Genomic DNA, 24,197 nt, shown 5'->3' on the forward strand with positions numbered 1-24,197 from the left:
TTACAGATGTTCCTCAAAGCACTTCCAGCTATGAAGGTGCCAAACAGCTACGGGATGTCCCCAGGAGCCCCTGGCAGTACCCAGCCATGCTCTGAGCATCCCTGGAGGTAACTGGCTCGCTCAGGGGCCCCCCATCCCACCCAGCCTGTCCTCGTGTGCAGCCCTGCTCAGAGCCTGCTGGCTCTGACAACAATTGGATTGGGATATATCCAGCCTGGTAGGCTCAATCTCTCTTTGCAAACCAGTCTTGCAGCTTGGGAAATTGAGAAAGGGCCATTTCCAGCCACTTTCTGATGACTGGCAATCCAGGGATATTTTTACGCCTTCCAGTTTCTTCCACAGCTTTTGCAGCGTGCATGCATGGGTCTAGCCCTAAGATGCGGGTCTGTGGTGATGTCTTTGTAAAACTCTTGGTTTTGATCCAATAGTTGCATATTGCCTGTTCTGCAGTGGGTTACTCTCCACTGTGACTACGAACCAGCTCCTCCCATCTAGAGCAGACCATCCCCTCCATTTACTTGTGTGGCAAACAGGTCTCTTAAATGCAGCGCAATGGCAGAACGTTGTCCTCTCCTTTCTATTAGCCTTTTTTTTTCTAATAGTGAAAAACCACCCTTGTTTCCTTAGCATCTCTCTGGGACATATTCCTTTGTAAAATCCGCATCTGTTTCCCTTGTATTCTCCACAGAGCTGTGGATGTTATAAACTTCGCAAATTCTACCACTTCATTATTTAGCTGGGTATTAACACAGAAACCACAGAAAATAAGATCAGACTAGAGGTGATCTAGTCCATCGCTCTGCCTAGGCGGGATGACCTGTACTTCTGTCTTTCCTGGCAGTTATTTGTCTAACCTGTTCTTAAAGGAAGTTTTTAGCCTCCCGGGGAACTTGGTCCTCACCATGTGGGGGACTGCTAACAGGGGTATAACCCTGCCTGTATATAGCCCTGTGGTGTGCTGAAAAATGCGCTCTTTTCCCCTTCCTAAGAGCAACCAGCCCCTGAAACCCAGGTGTATGTAAGTCACCGGAGACATCACAGCTCTGTGTGCGATGTGACATGGCAGAGCTGTGTCACCTGCTGGTTTTTGCACTGGTGGTTGCAACGTGTGTTTTCCTGGGATACGGCACATCTGAGCTCACACACACCCATTTGCCCCGTGCTTTGCACTGCGGCTTACTAATGTAAAATCGCTTTTGACAAAGTGATATCTCTAACCATGCCTCTACCTGTTTGGTTTGGGCTGTGGAAAGAGATCCCACCTGGGCTGTGCTGTGCTCTTCTCCTCCCTGGCAGATGCTCCTCTCCTTTTGTCTGCCATTTAAAAATCTTGGCAAATTTTGCTTTGGGGACTCAAATAATAAAGCTGCTTCAGTATCTCCCTGTGATGACAGTTCCGTTTTATGCAAGGTTTTAAAAAAACCTCACTTCTTTTGTGCAGGGTGGTTTACCCTAAAACCTTATTGATCTCTGAGAGCTCCTTTCAGCAAGTGACAGACAGCTCTTACAAGCCTGCAAAAGCCTCCTACTTGTTTTCTGAGGCAGAATGCAGCTCATTCTGATTAAAAAAAAAAATACTGGGGTGAATATATAATGCTTTTTTTCAGAATGCCTATTGCACTATTATCTTTACGTGCCACTTCATTAGTTATTATGAAAACATAGAAATAAGCACTGAAAATGTGCTTTTCTCTCAACCACAGGTACACCAACCTCTTGACACAGCTCTGTAGCACTATCGAGGTGGAGGGGACGATGTGCACCAAACCTCCTTGTGGATGGTTTCTACAGATCAGCCTATGGTTTGGTGCTCCTGGAGCAGATGCTACCACGGGACAGCCTCGGTGAGTTATTTTTGGAGCACGGGCTTGGGGTCTTAGTCTGAAGAGCCAGTGGTAGATGAGGGCAGCGGTAGATGAGGGCGTGCAGGTAGTCTGACGGGTTAAGGGTGTGTTTAGGAGGGCAACGGAGAAATAGCTGACAGCAGGCGTAAATGTCTGTGTGTTTGTGTGTCTGTTCTGGGGGAAGTCTGTCCCAGAGCCAGGCAGCTGCTTCTGCCAGTACCAGGCAGGGTACCAGCTGCTCGCAGGGATATACAAGCATGCGGAATGATGGACCACCTCCTCCATAGCAGGGCATTTACTCAAGTTACTGAGCACATGTTGCGAAATACCCTGCTTTTTCACTATTGTGGGAACTGGTTGCATAGGTGTCCGCAGCATCTTTGGCAGGGGTATGCTTCCAAAGGAGTGTTAGTGTTGCTTAAGCTGTTGATTCAGTCAAAGCAGATTGAACTGCTGCTGGCCTTAGTTCTCTTTGATTTTTCTTGGCACCCAGTTCCTCTTAATGCCTTTTCTCCATTACATTTTTGCTAAACAAGATAGTTAAAACCTCAAATCTATGTTCCTGTGGAAGCAGAGACCAATGTTTCCTTCAGATCTAAAGCTGACAGCTATCTGAAATGAAGATAGGTAATAGAAAGACCCAGATTGAGCCCCATTTGTCATAGAAAGCCCTTCCTGGAGCCACTAGACCTCATTCTTCCTTTGCCAGGAAGGAGTTCAGCTGTTTAGACCTCTTTTTCCAGGATACGTGGAAGCTGCTTTGCCAGAGTCCACCAAAAGGAACAGGAACTGACAGCAGAGGTTTGTATTTCAGATACTTCTGAGGTATCGATGGTAGCCTCAGCCCACACCGTTATTCAACACTTCTCCACAGCTAAGCCTTCATATTCAGGTGCCTGCTTTGGGAAAAATGCCTCACCGATGTGCCCGGTCAACACTTCAGAGATGTATACTGATTTCTGTTTGAGCATAAACAAGGCTGGAATAGCTGCATGCTTGAAATATCTCCTTTTCATCTGTGCTTCTGCGTGCCAGCAGCTCCTGAGATCTGTTTTACCCATCGCCTATGGCCTCCAGAGTCTGCAGTGGTGAAGGATGTGGCTGCCCCTTTGCATCTTCCCTCATGTGCCTGGAGATCATCAGCTTCTTAATATACCTGTATCTGGGCAGCGCATCTTGAAGAGTCGCAGTCTTTGATGGGAAACTGTCCTCCTCCTGTCTGTTAGAGAGCTGAGGGGAAACTTTCATATTCCAAGCTCTGCATTTTAGCATATTATTAACATTTGTTCGCATATTGAAGTCAAAGTAAAAGCAGGAAGCTGTAAAGCCTTATCTCTTTTCCCAGCTCATTTTGTCAGAAATATTTAAGTAGTTTGGCCCATAGTGTTAATATTACAGGGCTTGGCTGATCCATTTGCATAAACGGGCAGCAGGAAGGGATTAAATCAGTCTCAGCCCCACTGTCACAGAGACCCATGTTACATTGTCTTTCCACTTCTTTGTTGCGTGACGTTTTGTAAAAAAGTATGTGACAGTGTTGCTTGTAGCAACCTGACTTTTGACCAAAGCACATAATTCTCCAGTTGCATTTATTAAATGCCATTACTTGCATACCTACTGTAAACTAGTGTATGGTTGTAAACACCCCTATTATGTTCTGCATTAGCCCAGCAGAGGTGAGTTCCCAGCTAGATTTTTTTGAGAAAACCGTTTATGATATGATTTTGCTGGGGGAAAGAAGATCTTTCCTCAAATTTATTGTTTTCTTGCACCAGCATTTCCTCTGTGTGCAGATTTTTACAACACGCAGTAGCACCGACAACATGCAAATGTGGTCTGGAAAGGCAACGTTGTAGAGTCTGTAATTTTATTGATTATGTTCAGTTTTAAATCATGGGGTGGAAAACCTAATGTGCAATACCCTGGACTATGTAATTTATGCTCTGCAAATGAGGTATAAATGCTGCTCTGCTGGGCCACATTAACGTTTTTTGCACAAGGGTGAATTATTACAGAAGGGGTAAGACAGTATGAACTGGCCTTCCAGTTATAAGCTATTATAATTTGGCTTCTCAGATGGGAAATAAAAAGGAGAAAATTAACATAGTAGAAAGAAACCCTTTTTTTTTTTTTTTTGTAAATAGAATGCTGGGTACATAGTGAGCATTTCTGCAAATGAAAGAAAATGTGCCTTGATTGTATTCAAGACCTTTTTGTGTTTTTCTTCTGTAAGTGATCTAGCAAATAAGTGCTCTGATTTTAATGCTCATGAGGAAGGTAAATCCCAGAGAAGCGTATGAAGAGTGCTGATTTGTGAAGGGGCACTCATACAGAAAACCCAACACGAATGATCGCTCTTCTCTATCCAGAAAACATTACGGCCTCCATGTAAACATCACACGAAAGAAAATCACCTTGAATGCTGGGCACTGGATGCTTGATTAATTACTTTATTAGAGGCAATGCATTTTTTACATAATTTCTCCAGTAAATATTTCCAACTAAACAGAAACAGAATTTTTAAGGGTTTGCTATTAGTGCCTTTGTGAGTATAATGCACTGACATATATATATATAAACCCCTTCAAATGTATTCTGGATTGTTTAATGGTAAAAAAAATATTAATATTTCAACTTGGGGAGTCACTTAAAGTTTAATAGTGACATCTAAATGGCTCTCAAAACTAATGTGAAGTTATGAAAATAGGCACAGGGCACATGAACAGCAGTGGAAGATTTTATCGTCCATTTTGCTGAATCCTGCAAACCTCAGGATCTTGCAATTGCGTTTCCTGTAGAAGCAAAAGCTAAAGATACAAAATCTGAAGTACTTCCTAACCTAATTTCTCTACGTAGAGATGGATGTGCACCCCTCCTACTTATTGAGGACAGATATTATTTGGAGCTGCCATCGCAAAGCACCTCCTCCTCTGACAGCTCTCCACGAGGCAAGAAGCGGAGGCCGCTCCAAAACTTCCCTTCAGGATTATCTTTGGCTCCTTGCCCTCCGCAAAACGTGTGGGCAGCATTTCACTACAGCTGTGGGTGATTTCCTATTCAGGGTTTAAGTGCAAATTAGGGGTAGCTATTGATCCACAGCGTCTTGCATTTCATTGGTCTCTACTAGGAAAAAAACCTCCTTTTTTCATGTTACTGAGATCTTTCAAGTCAGCTGAATTAACTATTTCCGTGAGAGAAACTGCCCTTTCACCATGTGATTCATTTCCTCTGCTATTTGACGGAGCTTGTTGACTTTTATAACCTCATTTACAAAAGCAGGCAGCGGTCACAACTTTCAGTTGACCTCAGCAAGAGCTTCTAAGTGTTAAGCTTTTCTGAAAAAAAAATAAAAAATCAGATAATTAGAGTACAGTATGAGGACGGTTTATGTCTTGCCACCAGATTTTGCATGCAAAGAGAGGTGTCAAGCTGGGCTATCATATTAGGCTGAGTTATCATATTCATTATTTCTGAGTAGATTGTTTGCTTCTCTGCTTTAAAGAGCCAATCAGCCTGTTAAATTTTGTATGCATCCAGAGAAGCCAATAATTAGCGAAATATAAGTAAATAAGTAATTTTCTAACAAGACTGCATTTAGAAAAAGTATTTCTTCAGAAAACTTGGCAAACTATAAAGAGGATTTTTTTTCTTTCCTTCTTTCCTCTCCTCCTAGTTCCACCTGGTGTTTCTGCATGGTATTGTTTTACTTCCATGTTAAATAATTCACGAGTTGTATCTCTGGTGCTACATACTTATGGGCCTCCCCTCCAACTAGTTTTCTCTGAATATTTCAGACTGATTTCTTCAGCTCACACTGCTAGAAAATACAAGTTAGTCTGTAGAAGCACCTAACATAGGGAACATAGCATAAAAGATCAGGATTGGGGCAGGAGATTCCCCAGGAAGCAGAATGGTGATGTGAACTGAAAACATTGTGGCATTTCTTGAATTGGGTATTTCCAAGCTGATGGAAGACAGGATGCCATTTATGCTATTTTCTTTTATCTCACGTGCTGCATTAAATAACAAGGCAGCACTTCTTTATACAGTGAATTTTGTCATTTCCACCTTTCTAATATTTGCCTATTGAAAACGTGCTGGAACTGTTATTACCAGGCACTTAGAGAATACAAGTACTACAGTTTTTCTAGAGATGAGTCATTTCTGAATTTTAAAGATAAATATATACAGGAGAAGGATAAAAAGCACAGGAAGAAGCTCAATTCCACATGTTTCCTATTCATCTTTGCAGGCACTGGGGAAGTAATTATGCCAAATGATGGTAGGGAAGAGCTATAGCTGCAGTGAGCGAAATCTTGAAAGCTCTTCTGTAGGGCATGTTTCTCTATGTGCCTTTGGAGACCTGGCTGGCTCCTCCTCTTCCTCGATGTGACACTGAAGTCGAGAAACCACAAAACTGGCTTTGGTCACATCAAGTCAGGCACTGGGGTGGGGGTGAGGGGGGGAGAGAAGAAAATACTAAGCCATGCCTACTGTCTTTCCAAGAAAGAAGTGCTGCACAAATCATTTTAGCCCCGGATTGGAGGCTGACCGATACTTATTCTAGAAATTAAGTCCTTACAAGATGTCCAAATGCTGCCTACAAATGGAACATCAAAAGACATCTTCCTATGTAACAGACCACGCTATAATCCTGGCAAGCGTGCCCTTATTAGAGCAGAACTCACCTCTTTATTTATTATTCATGAATACATTATAGTGTCTTCAGAAATATATTCTGCAGCAGGTAATCTAGCATGGGAAAACAAAAAATGTGTATGTCTAATTATAAGAGACATTGTAAAGATCCTGTAGCAGTGTACTTCCTTAGCGCTGGCAAAGGACTGCATTATAGATTAAAACAACACAAATGTATTACAGTTTGTATAGTGTTTCACTTTTATTGGATGTATGTTGCTAAGAAACAAAATTGAAACGTCTCTTTTGAACCTGAAGCCTCTTGGGAGTGTGCTATTGCATATGAAGCAAATGTTTTTCACTTTAGGAAGGATTAAATTGTAGACCAGGAGAAGCAGGGAGGGTTCATTAGTAGTGCATGTTTTCCAATCTACTGTCAATGAACCCAACTATTATGGTCGTAAAAGCTATGTAAGGAGCTTCAGCTTGTTCTTGGATGAAGTGTTGACAGCTGCTTGTTTGAATATTAATAAAGTCTATTGAGTTATTCGCTGCCTGTATTGTCTGTAGCTTGAAACTGGGAAGACTTCTCTGTGTATTGCATCTTTGTGTTTCCAAGTACATGCCTGTCTGCAGAGATGGTACCCGTTTTGCTCCTAGAGATGGTATGCCTCATTACAGAGAAAATTACAACCTTGTGCTCTACTAAACATTTATTTTGGCAGCATTGTTGGTTGCTGCTTTCCCTCTTTGATTTAAAGAAGTCAATGCTGATTGAAAGAACACGTGTTCTCTCTTACATATGGTAATTAATCCTCATTCTTCCAAACTTTTACAAATAAAAGTCAAAGTTATTCCTGAACCACATGCAAGAAAATAAAAGTTAATTCTCCTTTAAAAAAAAACCCAAACAACCACAACATATTTTTAAGTCAAAAGCATGATACAGAAATGAAGAATTTTACAGTGCACAGTATTTTTTCATGTTTTAGCTGCAGATGGCTTGCTAACTTGATGATGCTTTGATTAACTTGATGGTGCAGCAGCAGTTTCAGCTGGCTGGGTGTCCCAGTTAAGGTTTGAGGAAAACACTGATAACACGATGGTTCAGGCCCTGCTGGGGAGGGGAGACCTGGAGTTTTCCCTTGCAGATGTGAGAACCAGCTACCCGGGCACTGCCACTACCCTGGGGACATGAACACAACTGCTGTGCCTATACAGTACTGGGCAGATATCACAGAATCACAGAACGGTCGGGGTTGAAAGAAACCTCTAGAGATCATCTAATCCAACCCCCCTGCCAAAGCAAGTTCACCTAGAGCAGGTTGGACAGGAATGTATCCAGGCGGGTTTTGAATATCTGCAGAAACGGAGTCTCCACCACCTCTCTGGGCAGCCTGTGCCAGTGCTCTGACACCATCAAAGTAAAGAAGTTTTTCCTCACGTTGAGATGGAATTTCCTGTGTTCCAGCTTGTGCCCGTTACCTCTTGTCCTGTTGCCGGGCACCACTGAGAAGAGCCTGGCCCCATCCTCTTGACACCCGCCCTTTAAGTATTTATAAGTATTGACAAGATCCGCCCCTCCGTTTTCTCTTCTCCAGCCTAAAAAGACTCAGATCCCTCAGCCTTTCTTCGTAAGAGAGGTGTTCTAGTCCCCTAATCATCTTGGTAGCTCTCTGCTGCACCCTCTCCAGCAGCTCCCTGTCCTTCTTGAACCGGGGAGCCCAGAACTGGACACAGTACTCCAGATGTGGCCTCACCAAGGCAGAGTAGAGGGGGAGGATGACCTCCCTCGACCTGCTGGCCACACTCTTCTTGATGCACCCCAGGATGCCACTGGCCTTTTTGGCCACAAGGACGCATTGCTGGCTCATGGTCAACCTGTTGTCCACCACCATATGAGCAAGATGGACCTCTGGAAAAAAAAAACAGGGCTCCAGGCAAATCAGTTTTCTTGTCTGGCTGCTCTAAGTTGAGTAATTGAGTAATCCTGACTAAAACCGGAAATATTAACCAACCCCAGCTGAACACAGTCCAGGCTCTATGAGAGCACACAAATATGAGAAATTCAGTTGTCAAGTGTAAGTTTAGTGGTAACTGGGCCTTTAAAAACAATTACAACACAAGAAGATTAAACAGCTAATTTTAAACTCTTAAAAGCCTCGCAATTAGAAACGTATAGATTAACCATAGCAGTCTCTTCTTCTTCCCTGCAAGGGATTTCTCTAAAACAACTGGACGGGCGTTTCATTAGTGGTAGGATAGTGATGAAATAGTCTCCTCATGGCTGTGACAAAAATCGTAATGGAGGAATAACTACGATGCCATACCTGGGCCTCTGCAAGCGGGGTGGCCTTCTTGCAACCGCGCAGCTTTGACGGCTGAGGCATGTTCTCCCCGCTGCTGCCGTGTATCCGCAGTCTCCTCTCAGTGAGGTACCGCAAGAAGAGACTTTGCCAGATATCCTCAAAGATGCTGTTGATCTTACATGTGAATTAGCGGGAAGAAATCAACAAACTGGTCAAAAGTATTTTGATATATGGGGTAAATGAATTCATCGCTAACAGAAATATCTTCCTTTCAATTTTTTAAGAAAGATCTGTGTGGATGAGACAATTTAATCGAATTTATGGTCTCCAAAGAAGAGAAAAGAAATAGAATGTATTTTTTATCATCTTATGAAACTGTAACTGACTCCTAGAGAGGTTGAGGAACTAATGGATGTCACTATAGTCAGGACCTGAAAAAGTCCCTCAGGATGAGAATAATATTCCTCTTCAGCCTTTGATGCCATCCAGACAATTTTCACCAAGATTAAAAGCTCCTTGCATCATTTATGCCAAATTTACTGCAAAGAAGGTAATCTCCTTTCCAGGTGGGTTAAATGTACAGTGAGAGCTGCACAACAGGCAACACCTGGCTTGCCTACACCCACAAAAACCCAAACTATGAAGAATGTGATAAAACTTGTTAAAAAGCTGCAGTGGTTTGATAGGCTGCCGTACTGAGACTGGCAATGGACACCGTGTATTCTCAGAGGAAGTACCATTTTAATTCACAAGTTCATTGAAACAAAACCATAATATATCACAGTCATTTTCCTAATATAGAGCATTTTGACATTTATCATTTGGTTTTATGGTCAAAATGCTTTGCTTTTTTTTTTTTTTTTCCAGGGCTATTTTTTGTCTGGATGAATTTCATGAAGACACACTGATTACACAGGCAAGCTGCAAGGGAGGGAGCAGAAGAGCCAGCCAGGGCTGCTGGGGAAGATAAGGCAGGGCAGCTGCAGAGCTCGCCTGAACACCTGCTGCCATTCCACTGCGCTGTTAAACACACACTGACCCGTGGCCAACGTGACCAGCGTGCATGTAAGGAGACAGTGGAGGTATATGGATGTCCTTCTTCCTTTCCTGACTTCAGTGTTGTGGTTAAACACAAAGCGAGCAAAGATTTCCTTGTCAGCGTTACAATACTGTCAAGAGAAATTTTAGGAATATGTACTCCTTAACCAGTCTCTTAAGTTGGCGTTGAAAAAAATTCAGAGTGCAACTGAATGCATTTTCTATGACTGTTTTATATGGGGGATCTCGGATATGCTCTCCAGACCTTGATGCAAGGGTAGGCTGTCACGCATACGTTGCCAGGACAAGTATTGTACAGCCAATGTACTTTGAGGGAGGTGGTCCTACTGTAGCTTCCGAAAGGATTTTCAGCCACTGATTCTGTACAATCTGTCTTTTGACAGGCAACAGAGAGGTCACCCTCTCCATGTTTAAGAAAAGCTTTTCTACAGAGCTATTGCTAGGCTTCTACGATGGAGGGGGATGTGTATGCACAAGTCCAAGTAGATGATGTCAGTTGCTCTTCCCTTATCCACCAACACTGTAGTGCCATCATAGGAGGCCACCAAATTTGTCAGGCATGATTTTCCCTTAGTGAAGCCATGTTGGCTGTCACCAATCACCTCCTTATTTTCCACGTGCCTTAGCATGGCTTCCAGGAGGATCTGCTCCATGATCTTGCCAGGCACAGAGGTGAGACTGACCGGCCTGTAGTTCCCCAGGTCTTCCTGTTTTCCTTTTTTAAAAATGGGGGTTATATTTCCCCTTTTCCAGTCGTTGGGAACTTCATGACTGCCATTACTTCTCAAATATGATGGATAGTGGCTTGGCAACTTCATCTGACAGTTCTCTCAGGACCTGTGGATGAATCTCATCAGGTCCCATGGACTTGTTCACCTTCAGGTTCCTTAGATGGTCTTGAACCTGGTCTTCTCCTACAGTGGGTGGTTCATTATTCTCAAGGTCCCTGCCTTTGCCCTCTGCAACTTGGGTGTTGTGGCTAGAGCACTTGCCGGTGAAGACTGAGGCAAAAAAGTCATTGAGTACCTCAGCCTCATCCATGTCCTGGGTGACCAGGTCTCCTGTTTCCTTTTGGAGAGGGCCCACATTTTCCCTGGTCTTCTTTTTGTCACCGACATACCTATAAAAGCCTTTCTTGTTGCTTTTGATGTCCCCAGACAGATTTAACTCTATCTTGGCTTTAGCTTTCCTAACCTGATCTCTGGTTGCTCAAGCAATTTCTTGGTTTTCTTCCCTGGCTACCTGTCCTTGCTTCCACCCTCTGTAGGCTTTCTTTTTCTGTTTGAGATTGTCCAGGAGCTCCTTGTTCATCCATGCATGCCCAACTTCGTCTTTGTTTAGGTCCAACAAAAGGAAGAAAAGACAGAGCTGACAAGTTCCCCTCCTTCTCTCTGCTTAGTATTAATATCATTCACTTCAGAAGTCCAAGAGTGCCTTAATTTTTTGAATCTAAATGTAAATAAAGCAAGTATTGTAAGCATAACTGAATGATCATTTAAACATACAGAGAAAATGCAATAGTAAAAACTGACTGCTGTGCATTCCACCGCAAGTTTAATTACATTGACTCATTCTAAAATAATAATGCCCACCATTCTTATAACGCTTTACAAGTTTGGGAAGAATCATACGAATAAGAGCTACTTGTTGTTATTTAGTAGGCAAATGTTCCCTAGCTGTGCAAACTGAGTAGTTATTGTGCTGTAGACCCTTACGAGCAAAGCAAGCATACAAGCAAGGATTCAGAAAAATTTCTATATAATCAGTTCCTATTTTGGTAGCAAAAGAGTTAGCCATTTTCAAGGGGAGCATGCAAATATATGAAGGCAAAGCTGAAGGTGTAACGTGCACGTACTGTCCCCAGAAATTGCCTTTGAAACCAACACAGATACAGCCACAGACAGCAAAACCCATCAGTCTCCTGTTCCGAACTGAATAGCAAGAAAGATCATGCAGGAAAAGAGCAAGGAAAGCAGAACAGGCTTTTAAAAATTCTTTTTAATTGAGACAGTAGGCGATACCTAGTATGTTATTATAATTTAAAGACAACTACAAATGAAGTCTTGGACTGCTTCAATATGACTCTACTCTCCTGCAACAGAATTTTGCCTTTTTGAGTCTCTTTTTGTCTCCAGGTACTCTTCAAAGTTAATGCGTCAAGAAGGATTTGTTTCATCCGCCACGGGAGTGAAGGCTTCCACAGCCTGAAACAGAGGAGTTGCTTATCAGCTGTCTCCTCAAACACACTCACCAACCAAGGGACGTGTGGCAAAACGTGCAGCTCCATCCCTGTGTGTAAAACAGCACCTCTGCTCAAGAACTGTGTTAATCACATTACTTAATTAGTTCACAAATAATCACTTTACGCTTATAATCTGAAGCTAGATGTTTTGGCAGCTGAGACAGGGAAATTAATAGAATCCACATTTCTTTAAAGTAAACTAAAACCTGTTACATCTTCTGTTTCTCTTTCCATTCCTTTCTATGTGCTTTATCTCAGGCTTCTGAGCGTTTCATCTTTTTCTTATTTCCAAACTTAATAATCTGAGCATTTAATTTCTTAATATTTAATGTAGTATTTCCCATGGTCTCTTTGGCAAGGAGAGAAAGCATGCGTGATGATTTTTTTTTTCCTTTCATTTCCTTCAGGCCTGGCCTAACTCTCCTTTAAACCCAGGCACAGGGAAGCGCACAAACACACACTAAACTTTTAAGCATGAAAACGCTTCTTTTGACATCAAAGGCTCTTCAAACACTTAGGAGGTGTTTTTTCCAGTTGGAGCCCAACTCATAAGTCTCTCCCTCTTCCTTTTCATAGGAGTGTGCTATTACTTGTCTCTAGTCCCTTGTGTAACTTTTATATAAATCTTCCCCTCTTTTAATCTTTTCCTCCCTTCCTTTTTCCTCACCTCTTTTTCTTCTCAGTTTCCCTTCTCCCTATCCTTGTCACGTTCCCCATTTCCTCCATCCTCCCCCATGTCCTCTGGGATGGTTTGAGAGCTCCCTCACCTCCTCCCCCTCGCAGGGGTCTAGTGTAGCTTTGCTCCAGTTTTAGCTTCTGCTGCTCCGTGATGGCAACCAGCTCGTGTTCAGGTGGGTGCTTTACAGGTGGATTACAACAGACTTTCCTTTTACACGTGTCAGTAGCTTCTTTTATTGAATAGCAAATGGTTTGCACATCTGCACCTTTTTAAAGCTGCCCCAATGTCAAGGGACCCTCTCATCATCTTTGGATGCTGGCTCTCCAGTGTTTTTCCGGATTTGGGCATGTATAACTGGGCAGCTCTGGGAGACCTGGTGACAGGTTGGTTTGGCTGCAAGCCCTGGAGTGACTAGGAGAAAGGGTGGATGAAAAGCGCCCTTCTAGTCACCAGAGGTACTCTGGATTTACACTGGTGTGTAACAGAGCACTTTTGGCTTTTATATTTTGACAGTGATATTTAAGTTCTTACCTTTGAAGGAAGGAATCTGAGGTGCTGAAACAATTATGCATTTCATTACAGATTTTCCAGTATTTCCCTCTCCTTGCTGTAGCTATGCTTTTTGTCCTTAAAGGTTCTCCATTACTCCCTTTTCTTAAATTAACAGTTTTACTCCAGAGAAAGACCGAGTCCTTGATGCTGTATTTCACATTTCTCCAGGCATCAGTATTATTTATAGCTTAAAATTGTTGAGTTTGGAATTTCTTTCAGCAAGGACGTAGGTTAGATTACTGGACATTACTCAGCAACAAATAATGATCGGAGCTCTGCAACAGAAGCTTTTCTTTAGCTTTACACTTACTCCTTCTATTTTAGAGTAACAGAAGAGCAGTAAGAGATTCATGGCTTTCTGCACACTGAAATTCAGTAAATTTTACTATACAGTGTCTAGATTACCCTTATCACAACAGGGTCATCTTGCTGTATACATCAGAAGTTAACTGTGGAGTCATAAAGCTGACAGAAGGATTTTGTGCAGCCCTCCTGACACAACTCTCACAAAAAGTCAATTTTAAAAGTGTCACTTGCGAGAGGGATAGGAGGGCTTCTGCAAGCGCTTGAATTGCAATCCTGAAAGCCAAAAGTCCTCTGTTACACCACAGGCACAGAAGAAAACTTGAGGTAGGGACTGGACCACAAATGAAAATTCTCTTTGGCAAAATTACGATGTATTTCAGTAGTAGCATCTGGATTAAGTAGGCCCTTTAATGGTACCAACAGTCAAACGTTAGCCAAAAAGTGATTTTTCAAAAGAAACATTTATCAGAGGAATGGGCCTTCTCCTGCAGCTTCTCTAAGGGGAAGTTCTGTTCATATTCCACACGGGCAAGTGTCTGCAGCTTTTTTTTTTTTTTTTTTTGCTTTTAAATCTCCCGTGGTTAGTACACAACCTGCATCCGTAACTTCCAAAATACGGGTGTCTCGCCCCTTTCCAGCTGTGCCCGACCACCAGCTCTCGCGGGTCCCCGGGCACAGCCCTGCAGCCGCACTCGGGGTGCGGGTACTGGGCGAAGAACGGACCGCAGCAGGGCGGGCAGCGGGCGGGAGCCCCGGACACCCGGCAGGGACAAGAGGCGCGACCCTCGCTCTTATTTTGACCGGTTATTTGGGGACGCGCTGAAGCACCCCGCGAAACGGAGGGCGATGCACCGGGGTCCCCGCGCTGCGCCCCGCCGCGCCCGCCAGGGGGCGCCGCGCCGCCAGGGATGGCGGGGCCGGACGGGACGCGGGACGCGGACCCCGGCCCGGCTGCCGGCCCCGTTCCCCGGTGCTGCTCCCCCGAGGGGCAGGTTGTGCCCACCGGCCCCTTCTCGGCCCTCCGCCACCGCGACCCCCTCTCCCCTCGGAGCGCCGGGCCCTGCCCGGGCTGCAGGGGCTTCCCCCCTCCCGCCCCCGCTCGGCTGTCCTCGGCTTCCCTGAGGGGGGTCTCCTCCGCCTGACCCCGGCAGCGTGCGGCCGCACGGCCCGGCCGGCAGCCTCCGCTAGGCAGGAGGAGGGAGCCGCGGCGGAGGAGGAAGGCGGGCGGCGAGCCCTGCTGGGTCGGGTTACAAGGAGCCACGGAGCGGCGGCGAGGCGGCGGGGGCGGGCGGGGACCGCCCGCGGGGCGGCCGCCGTGCCGCGGGCGCCCCCCCGGGGCTCCCCGTCGCTCCCCGCCCCGCGCGGAGGCGCGGCGGGCGGCTCCGCCGGGCCGCGCCGGGCCCCGCCGCAGCTGCCGAGCCGAGCCGAGCCGAGCCTGGCGGCGGGGGCGGGGGGGGACGCACGGGCGGGCAGGTGCCCTCCTCCCGCAGCGCTCCGCTCCGCGCCGCTGGCATCGCCGCCGCGTCGCACGGCGGTGGGCACCGCCGCCCCGGCAGCCCCCGAGGTCGCCGCGGCCCGGCGGCGGGGGCAGCCCCGCCGCCGCCTCCCCGCGCAGCCCCGCCGCCCCGATGGCCCCCGCCGCCCCGCCGCCGCCCCCCCCCCGCCGCCGCCGGCCGCGGCGGCCCTAGGGGCGTCGGGGCCCTGCGCTGCCCCGCGGAGGGGAGGCGGAGGCGGCGGCGGCGGGGCGGGGGCGGAGGCGGAGGCGAGGGGGCGGCGGAGCGGCGGCGGAGCGGCGGCGGAGCGGGAGCCGGCGGCGGCGGCGATGGACGAGTCGTCGCTGCTGGACCTGCTGGAGTGCTCCGTGTGCCTGGAGCGGCTGGACACCACGGCCAAGGTGCTGCCGTGCCAGCACACCTTCTGCCGCCGCTGCCTGGAGAGCATCGTCAGCTCCCGCCACGAGCTGCGCTGCCCCGAGTGCCGCATCCTGGTGGGCTGCGGCGTGGACGAGCTGCCCGCCAACATCCTCCTCGTCCGCCTCCTGGACGGCATCCGACAGCGGCCCCGCGCCGCCGGGGGCGCCAGCGGCAGCCCCAGCGCCGCGGCCCCCGCGTACCCCCAGCCCGTCGCCGCCGCCGCCGCCCCCAGCGCCGTCGCCGCCGCCGCCGCCTCGGCCGCCGCCAGCCTGCGGGAGCTGGCGGCCGCCAGCCGCAGCGCCCTGCTGGGAAAGGTGGGTTCCCGGGGACGGGGGCGGGGGCGAGCGGGCCGGGGGAGCGCGGCCGGGCGGGCCCCGTTTGCCGGCGGGACGTCCCGCGGGGCGGCGGAGGCTGGGGGCCTTTCCCCGTGCCTGCCGCCGGCCGTTGGGGTCCCCCCCCGACGATGGGAGCGAGGGGAGGCTTGGCCGGGGATGTCCCCAAAATACTCCGGGCGGCGGGAGGGGGGCGGGCCCCGGGAGTCCCCGCGGGGGCTGGTACCGGCCGTCCGGCGGCTGCCGCCGCACCGACGGGCCCCGCAGCGGGGCAGCCCCCGGTGTAGCAGAGCCGGACGCGGGTCCCGGAGTTGAGATAAGGCAAAGTGCCTCGAAAGCGCTTTTATTCGGCGTGTCGGCCTCTGCCAGGTGTCCGTCAGGTGCAGGCAGGAGCTGGCTGCCGCTCTCGTGCTGCCTGCCGGGGCGAGTGGCCAGAGATGCTCGGCCGGTCCGGTGCCCGGTGCTTGCTTCATCCCACCCCCGAGTTTTCCCATCCCACCCCCGAGTTTTCCCCTCCGCTCCCGGGGCGCTGCTTGGAGCGGTTGCAGCCGGGCAGAGTCCCTCTGACAGCCAGAATCGAGTGGGGTCGGAAGCTGAAGTTTCACCTCCCCGGGGAACGTAATTTCATTTTTATGTATGAGGTGTGGGATTTATTGAAGGGGAGGACTGCAACATATGCATTTATTTATTTTAAAACTGCAGCCGAGTGCCCGATCTTGCTCCCTTTAAAATCGATGGCGAGGGTTTCATTGACTCAGAGGGGACAAGATCAATTCCTCCCAGTGTTCTGTATTATTATGCAATTCCATAGGATAAAATTTACTATAGGACCTCTTTAGGAGTTTTTGGAATGGAGACTCTGAAGACAGTAAACTTCATCTTATTTCTAATGTCATACGTATAGTGGATATATTTAATTGTCTTTGATCTTTTGTGGAATCTGCTTTAGCTGTAGTTTACTGTACAGGCTTTTGATTTGGAAAGGTCAATGCAGAGATTCCTTGTGAAGCTGTATTACTATAGTAAATGTTTCAATTAATTCATTTCCTATTTTTTTTTCTGAGAAAAATGAATAGACCTGTACCGGCGTTTTGAAGTTTTGCCTGCAGGAAATGATGGCAAATGCCATACATTGTTCCATAAAATTCAATTTTGGAGTCTGAAGTGAAATATGCTTGGCAATATTTCTGGAAGGGTAGATCCTTTATTACTGAGCTGTAGACCACAGTGATCTTCAGGTATTTAATAAAGATTTGTCAAAAGTGAAGAGAAGAAAAAAGGCAATGGCATTCTGTCCTCTGCTTTTTTTTTGCTTATTTGTTTTTCAGCTAAACTTAGGGTTGTGGCTTTGTCAGAGCAGACAACTCCGGTCATCTTGAGTTTCAGCGTTACAAGAAAAAAGGGCAGTTTGCATTCATTAGGTAGTTTAAAATATGGTATCCTCACGGTCTGGTTTGGCATCCAGATCGTAGTCTCATACAGGAGGTAGGGTCTGCGTGGAAGGCTTGTTGCACCTGCAGGGTTTGTGTGACAGAGGCAGCCCTTGCACCCTGACCAAGCTTTTGTGACCATCCCGTAAGAAGGCAATCTCTGGTTTTCCTACCTTTAAATCCTAGTCAAGCCGGGATGTTACGGGGGTGTGTGGGGGTGTGCGCGCATTGAAGGAAATGCTTGATGGGGAAAGTTACTTGAGAGTAATTTTTTATCTTAATGCAAATTTCTAGAGAAGTTGACTTTTCATTATTTTGCCATTAATGGGCAGATTTTTAAGAAGTACTTCCCTAGCCATTATTGCAGATACCATACAGTAAATAAAACCACATCGCATTCTGTCGTTTTCTGACTTTGATGGAATGGAACTTCGGTGAGCATCTTCAGTTCTGTTGTCTGTTCCTGTCTGGGTTGTTATCCATCTGAATTTGATAGAAAGCAAAGTTACACATTGACCTGAGAATCACATTTTGGCTTTTATGGTTAACAACTGCAGGTTTTCTTTCCCTTTGCTGGGACTAATGGGTGATTCTGGGGCAGCGGGTCTGCTGGGGCAGAGTGGCTCTGTGGAGCTGTTTGCTTGGCCTTTTGACTGGCCGCACAATTTTATCCTGGGAATCAATGCAGTGCGCTTGATCCTTACAAGGTTCATTACAGTGAAAGAAAGTCTGAACTAATCTGCTTTTAAAAAAAGCAGCAGGGGAGAATAATCCTCCTTGGAGCTGCTGATACAGCTGATTGCTGAGCTGTCCTGCAGACACGAGTACAGCACCTCTCTCTGTACTAAACAATAGATGGTACAAACCCGCCTGGAATTGGGCTTTTTGAGGCTGATGCCGAAGAGCAGAATTGCATCCCTTTTGGTCTTTGGCAGCTTAGCTCCCTTGGAGAGCGCTGAAGTGATTCTTTATGATATATACATATTTTTTCTAATTTCAGAAATTGCTGTAGATTTGCTGCCTGGGGCTTACATGCAAATTACACTGTTTTACTAATTAATACCTTTCATTTTAGGTAATGCGGTCTATAAAGTGGGACATACCATTATGGGCTTTTATGGTTAGGAAGGAAAATGCTAATTGTGAAATGTAATGGCAGAGAGCCAAGGTCACATCTATCAGACTTCAGTCTTGCCCAGATCCTTGGACCGATATGTTAGAATCACACCAGGGATCTGTTTCTCTGAGAGTTTTAATTAACCTTAGAAAGACAGAGCAGGGCCAGCTTCTGTGTTGCTCTTACCGCTGTGTCTTGCTTCTACACCTTACACTTCGGGGAAGTCTTCTTTGCGTAGACGGTATTTTCTAAAACCGACAACTGTTGTTTAGCACTTTGGCAAAACCCTGGGAGTTCGGTATTTCTTTACCCTGTCTTTGGTCCTTCTTTTCCCATAGTTTCTCGCAGACTTGGTCTATCCAGAGGGCTGAAACCCAGCGTGAGAGGGGCTGGGCTGGGGATGAACCGGCACTTGGGGAAGTTCCTAAAGTTGTCCAGGACCACTCTGCAGAAACACTTCCAAAATAGTGTAGGTGTTTTAAGGTGCATGGTGCACATCTTCAGCAGGAGAGGTCTGGAAGTGGTGTTTACCTACTGATAGACATCGAAAAATATTTGGGATTCTATCAATATATATAGTGGTATGTGACTTTTGGTAAGCCCGTTAGTCTCCCAACGCCTCTATTTCAGCCTGTAAAAAATCCCAATAGTCTGTTTCTAAATGTTCACATTAAAGATGCTATGTAAATGCAGAGCATGGTATTAGGCATTACAGAAGGGCCCGACTGCTGAAGGAGCACACTGGAAGGGTGAGGGAAGGAAATCCAGCATCTGTTAGAGTGGCCCCCCCAGGGGATAAAGCAGGAGGCTAAGAGTGGTTTATAATGGTAGGCGCATTACACACAAGGTTATAATTTATTGGCTCCTCTGTTTCCATTACCACTGCCGAACCGCTCGGGGAATTCAGGTTCTGTCAAAGTAAATGACTCCCTTAGATTGTTGAGGCATTATGGTAAATCTGCCTTCTTTACTGAGTGTGGGGTTTGGGGTTTGGGGTTTTTTTTTAAACAATTATTGCAGTTTATCACTTAGAATTTTTTCAGGAGTTCTCAAGATCAAATAGCCAGCTTAATGCGTGCAAGTCTTTATTAATTTTCTCCCGAACCAGGCATCTCCCACTCCAGGTGCGGGGTTTATTGCTTGCTCGCTTGCAACACAAACTGAGAACAACATTTGCATGAAAAAGAAACAACCTATAAAAACAAAACGTGTCTCTCGGTTTTCCCAGAAGAGAGAGCGCGGCCGAAGCGACGGGTAGGGATGTGCCGCCTCACCAGACAGGGATGCGGGTAAGGGTAGAGAGCAAGATGTGGGCATGAAGAAAGCGATGCGTCAGCGTGCTCGAGTGAAGTGACGGATGGGCTGCGCTCCCCCGCCCTGCACCGGGGGCTTCTCCCACCCATCAGCTTTGCGGAGCTATTTCAGGTGGAAGGCTGCCATTAGCTAGCCCAGGGGAGGGGCGACTGCCCTTGGCTTCACGGGAGTTTTGCAAGCAGAGGGAGCCGCGCTTATTTGCCATCTAGGCTTTTCAGTTGCTCTGTTTGTAGGAAGTGACCCCAAAGAGGCGTTGAGTCATTATTTTTCATGAGAGCGCTGCCTCATCCTACACTGGATTGAACGTGGAGTAGACCTTGGGGTAATTTTCTGCTGCCGCGTTTCCTTCTCGGATGCATTGTCTGTCAGGTGAAGATCCCTCCCAGGGTTACGCAAGAGGAAGCGGATGGAGTCTGCCTTTATATCCATTTATATCCGTTACCAGCAGCAGTGGGTTGTGCAAGGGACACACTTTGTCTTGGGCAGAGGAGACTCTTCAACTTGGCTTTTTAATGACCAGATTTGCGCAGACAGGAGCGCCCTTCTTGTCAGCAGCGCACAGTATCCATGGGCCCATTGATTTACCTCACTTTTGTTCTTTCTCTCTGATTTATTTGCTTCTGATACTGTCGCTTGGCTGGCCAGTGCCTGAACTTTGTCGTGAAGCCATCTAAAACAGGACTGATATTCTACGTGTCAAAGTCTCTGATCTTGAGGATTATTTTTTTTTTTTTTTGGCTGGCAGATGGCTGAAAAATGTGTTTCAACACAGGAGATTAGCAATGTTACTAAAGGGTATTATGAAAAATATAGCCAGGAGTATTTAAAATCCCAGCAATTAAATCTGTCCTCGCAGAAGTGAGTGAGCAGTGGAGAGGGGATTGCTGAAGGGCTGAGTCAGAAGAATTTGTCATTCACTGAGCTCTTAACGCTCCTCAGAAAACCCGTCATTTGCAGGTGTCATCTTCATGGCCATCATGTTTTCCAGAAACCGAGTATTTTTACCCATCTTTGGATGATGCTGTGGATAAGCTACAAACATGCCTGATGTGACCAAAGGGTGCCAGCGCTGAGAGTGGATTTTTCCTTCTGGATCGGGGTGGCCAGCAGTGGCTCAATTGCACTTGGAAGAGTCGTGGGGCTGTGGAGAGGACTTTGTGCCAGCAGCCCCAGGCCCTCCCTGTTAGTTTGTGCCAGTGTGGCATGGCTCTGCGGGAATCCCCTTGCTGTCAAAGGTGAATGCTAAATTTAATCCCTGCACGTCATCCCTCTGAATGATTCATGACGAACGCCGCTAATGCTTAGCGTATGTCAGTGTTGGGTTTTCGGTAGCTACTTACTTAAAGAGAGATGGACAGACTTGCTCCCCTCAGCCCTAAGATTCTGTGCACACTTTAATTCTGGCACTTTATGCCCACCTCCCCTATATCTCAGCTGTTTGCTGTTTGGGGAGGCAGCGCCGCTGTGGTTTGAAGGCTTGAGGTTGAGTTCTGTGCAGAACGTGGCCGCTGATCTCCGGTGAGCTGCATGAACCTTCTGAGCTTCACATTTTCCCAGCTGAAAACCTGCCCCAGCAGCACTCACCCACCTGCGCGGGCTTCGCGACCGCCAGGGGGAAGCTGCCCTGCAGACGCAGAGTTGTTACTAGAGAGGCTGGGATTTGGGGAGCTTAAAAAGCGCCGAGTGTACGCGCTGAAGCTACGAGTTATTTTGTGCTGCCAAATGGGGTTTGGCAGAGACGCCGCGCTTTGCTTGCGGGGAACGTGGGTGTGGGGATGCAGTGACAAGCGCCGTGGACAGGCTGTAAGAGGACACGGTATTCCTTGTTCCTAATCCTATCAGTTCGTGTTCAGGCAGAGCCCTGGTGCTGGCCAGGAGCCCAGCAGGTCAGAGTGGCTGAAGGCGCTGGCTGCCCGTGCCGTCTGCCCGTCCCTGCGGGTCAGGGGGAGGCGATGCCTCCTCTTTCTAGACAAAGTTGTGTCTGTGCGGTCAATAAGCCGCCACAGCAAATGCTACGACACTATTTTCTTTACGCCGTGGAGTACTTTATGCTCTGGGAAGGTCTTTTCTTATAGTCCGGAGTTATATTTGGTCACTGCCTCATAATTTTAGGTTAATAATCCCATTACAGTTGCAATTTGAAAAGTCTGTCTGGGTACTTCGTGAGTTTTTCACTGTTGTACTTAGGATGTCCCCTCTAGTTTCACTATCTTCTTCAACATTTACTGCTATCTGTGTAAGAAGCACTGCTTAAATTTCAGATAAAAACCATAGTTCCGTCCTGCACTTCAGTTACCCACCTGCAGTATCTGTAACTATGGGACGCCACTTTCTTTGGAAGTTGTAGCTCACTCTTTCTGAGGAGCCTTTCCTTAAGCTTCAGAAGGCCGGTTATAACTAGTATTTCACCCTGATTAATGTCTTAAAGCATTGCAAGATTGTAATTGCTGACCTCTACTGCACTGGATGGATGGATGGATTCGGTTTTCAGGGACTTGGTGACTTCTGCGGACCAAAGCTGTTGGGGATGCGCAGGGTTTCAGTTTTCCAGCGCTCACTCATCACATATCAAGCTGCATTTTTGCAAGCGTTTTCACTGCGGTCATGTTAAAATCTGATATTTTACAACAGGTTTTCCCAATCTGGGGTAGGCTGTCACGGGAAGAACCCAAGATTAGTTCTAATAGGACATGAGAGCCTGGACGAAGATAAACTACGGGATTTGAGAAAGCTGCGTGACCTTGGCCTTGCCCCAGCTCCCACAGCAGCTGTGCTTCTGCAGCTGGGGAGGGAGGAACAGGAAAACCCAGTGCCAGCTGAAAGCTACCTATTTATCCCTAGTCTTGCACCAAATCAAACTGCCCCTGATTACAGAAGCCTCTTGCGTGGAGCAGACTGGTACTTTGGCTGGAAAGTTACTGGCCTGAGCATTATGCAAAAGAAAAAGTAAAAAAAAAAAAACACCAAAGAACCAAAAACCCCCAAAAAAGGAGCGTGAAAAAATTTAAAAAAAGTTCGTCCTGGGCCTGGGAGCAGGTTCTCCCCATTTTCCAGCCCCAGATCCTGTTTCTTCTCCCAGTTCGGATTCCTCTGACAGCTTGAGCCGTGCCTTTTCCTGACGGTTCGGGGTGGCGGGGGGGGTTGCTGATGTGCTAGTTTTCCTCGCTTTGGCTCTGTTACTGTCCTCCTCAGCAGTAATGTTAAACTCGTTACCTCCTCTTTGCGGGAAGTTTTGCTTATGTTGCTAGAGCATTGCTGAAAAACCCTTAAAATTGTTTGAATAGCTTTAAAAAAACCCCACAGCATGTGCCCAATAATTTAATCTAATTGTCTTTTCTTGTAATTTGACCGTTTTTATTCAGTTTAAAAGAACAAACATTAATTTAACGATCCATGGACATGAGATGCCTCTCAGTTCAGGGGAAGGACAGAAGGAGGGAATATTACTTTTGGTATTAAAAAGACATTTTGTTTTCAAAAGTAGAGAGAAAAATGTAAAACATCTGGAATTAAGAGCACTTTCTGCCCAGTCTTTGAAGCACAGCCTCCATCGGCTCCGCAGAACTTGCTGTGCGCTCTGTGCTGGTCGCTCGTAGCTTGGGCGACCAGCAGCCTAATCCCTGCCCAGAAGCAGGTGATGGGGCTGCATCCCTCCTCTGCTGGGGTCACTGGGAAGAGCTGGTCTGTGGCACCAGGCTCCCTCCTCCGCAATCTGCAGGCCAGCTATCGAGGGGTTAAACAGCGAAAAGCACGGTCGGGGTTTGTCTCCTAACTGGTTTCTGGCACTTTCAGGTTGGCTCCTGCCCCAAAGTTTGGCTTCTTGTCCCGCCGGAGCGGTTGGGATTTTTGGTGCGACTGGTCTGTTTGCCTGTGGTTGACCCGAGGGCAGGGTTTTCGGAGGGACGCACGTCCCCATGGACGCTGTGCGTGGAGCTGTTTTTGCAGCAGGTCTCCATCTTGTCCCGTTTTGGAAACTGGAAGGCTTCGCAGTCTGGCTTGCGGCGCTGGGTGCCAGAGGAGGCAAGGCTGTGGGATTCGCTAATTAAAAAAAGAGAGAGATGGGGCTGTTTTCTTTCGCCATGGTGATCACATAACATCAGTCAACTCAGGGATGCTGAGGAATTTTCGTCTGCTCTCCAGGGCGGGGGGATGAAGGTGCAAAGCCCTTCCCTGCTCTGCGGCATTCGGCCACGTTTTCCTTTTGAAGACACCTTAAGGACTTGTGGCAGTGAGGACTTTGTCCCTCGTGGTGGCTGTCAGCTGGAATATGATTTATCGGACGAGTGAAACTAATGCTGTATATGGTTAAGGAGCGCCTTTCTGTGCACAGAAATGGTGTTTATGGGAAGAGGTGGCTTCTTAGTCGATGCTTACAGTGTCTCTCTGCTGTTACAGCAACAAGCGTGAGAGCCTGATTATTCAGGCAAGTTAGCATTCCTTTTTTTTTCCCCAAGTTTTTTAA

The 24,197-nt window shown here is 47.2% G+C and overlaps 1 protein-coding gene across 1 annotated transcript in view; it reads left to right on the top strand.

Moving 5' to 3' along the window:
* Positions 1–15,338: 15,338 nt before the first annotated feature.
* The window catches only part of SH3RF3 (SH3 domain containing ring finger 3), a 251,446-nt gene continuing 242,587 nt past the window's right edge, over positions 15,339–24,197 (top strand). Inside the window, exon 1 of the mRNA XM_074560610.1 lies at positions 15,339–15,856. Coding sequence (XP_074416711.1) covers positions 15,452–15,856 — 405 coding nt within the window. The 5' untranslated portion in view covers positions 15,339–15,451. The remainder of the gene's footprint in view (positions 15,857–24,197) is intronic.

This window comes from Larus michahellis, chromosome 1, assembly GCF_964199755.1.
Source record: "Larus michahellis chromosome 1, bLarMic1.1, whole genome shotgun sequence".
In the NCBI taxonomy this organism is placed as follows: domain Eukaryota; kingdom Metazoa; phylum Chordata; class Aves; order Charadriiformes; family Laridae; genus Larus; species Larus michahellis.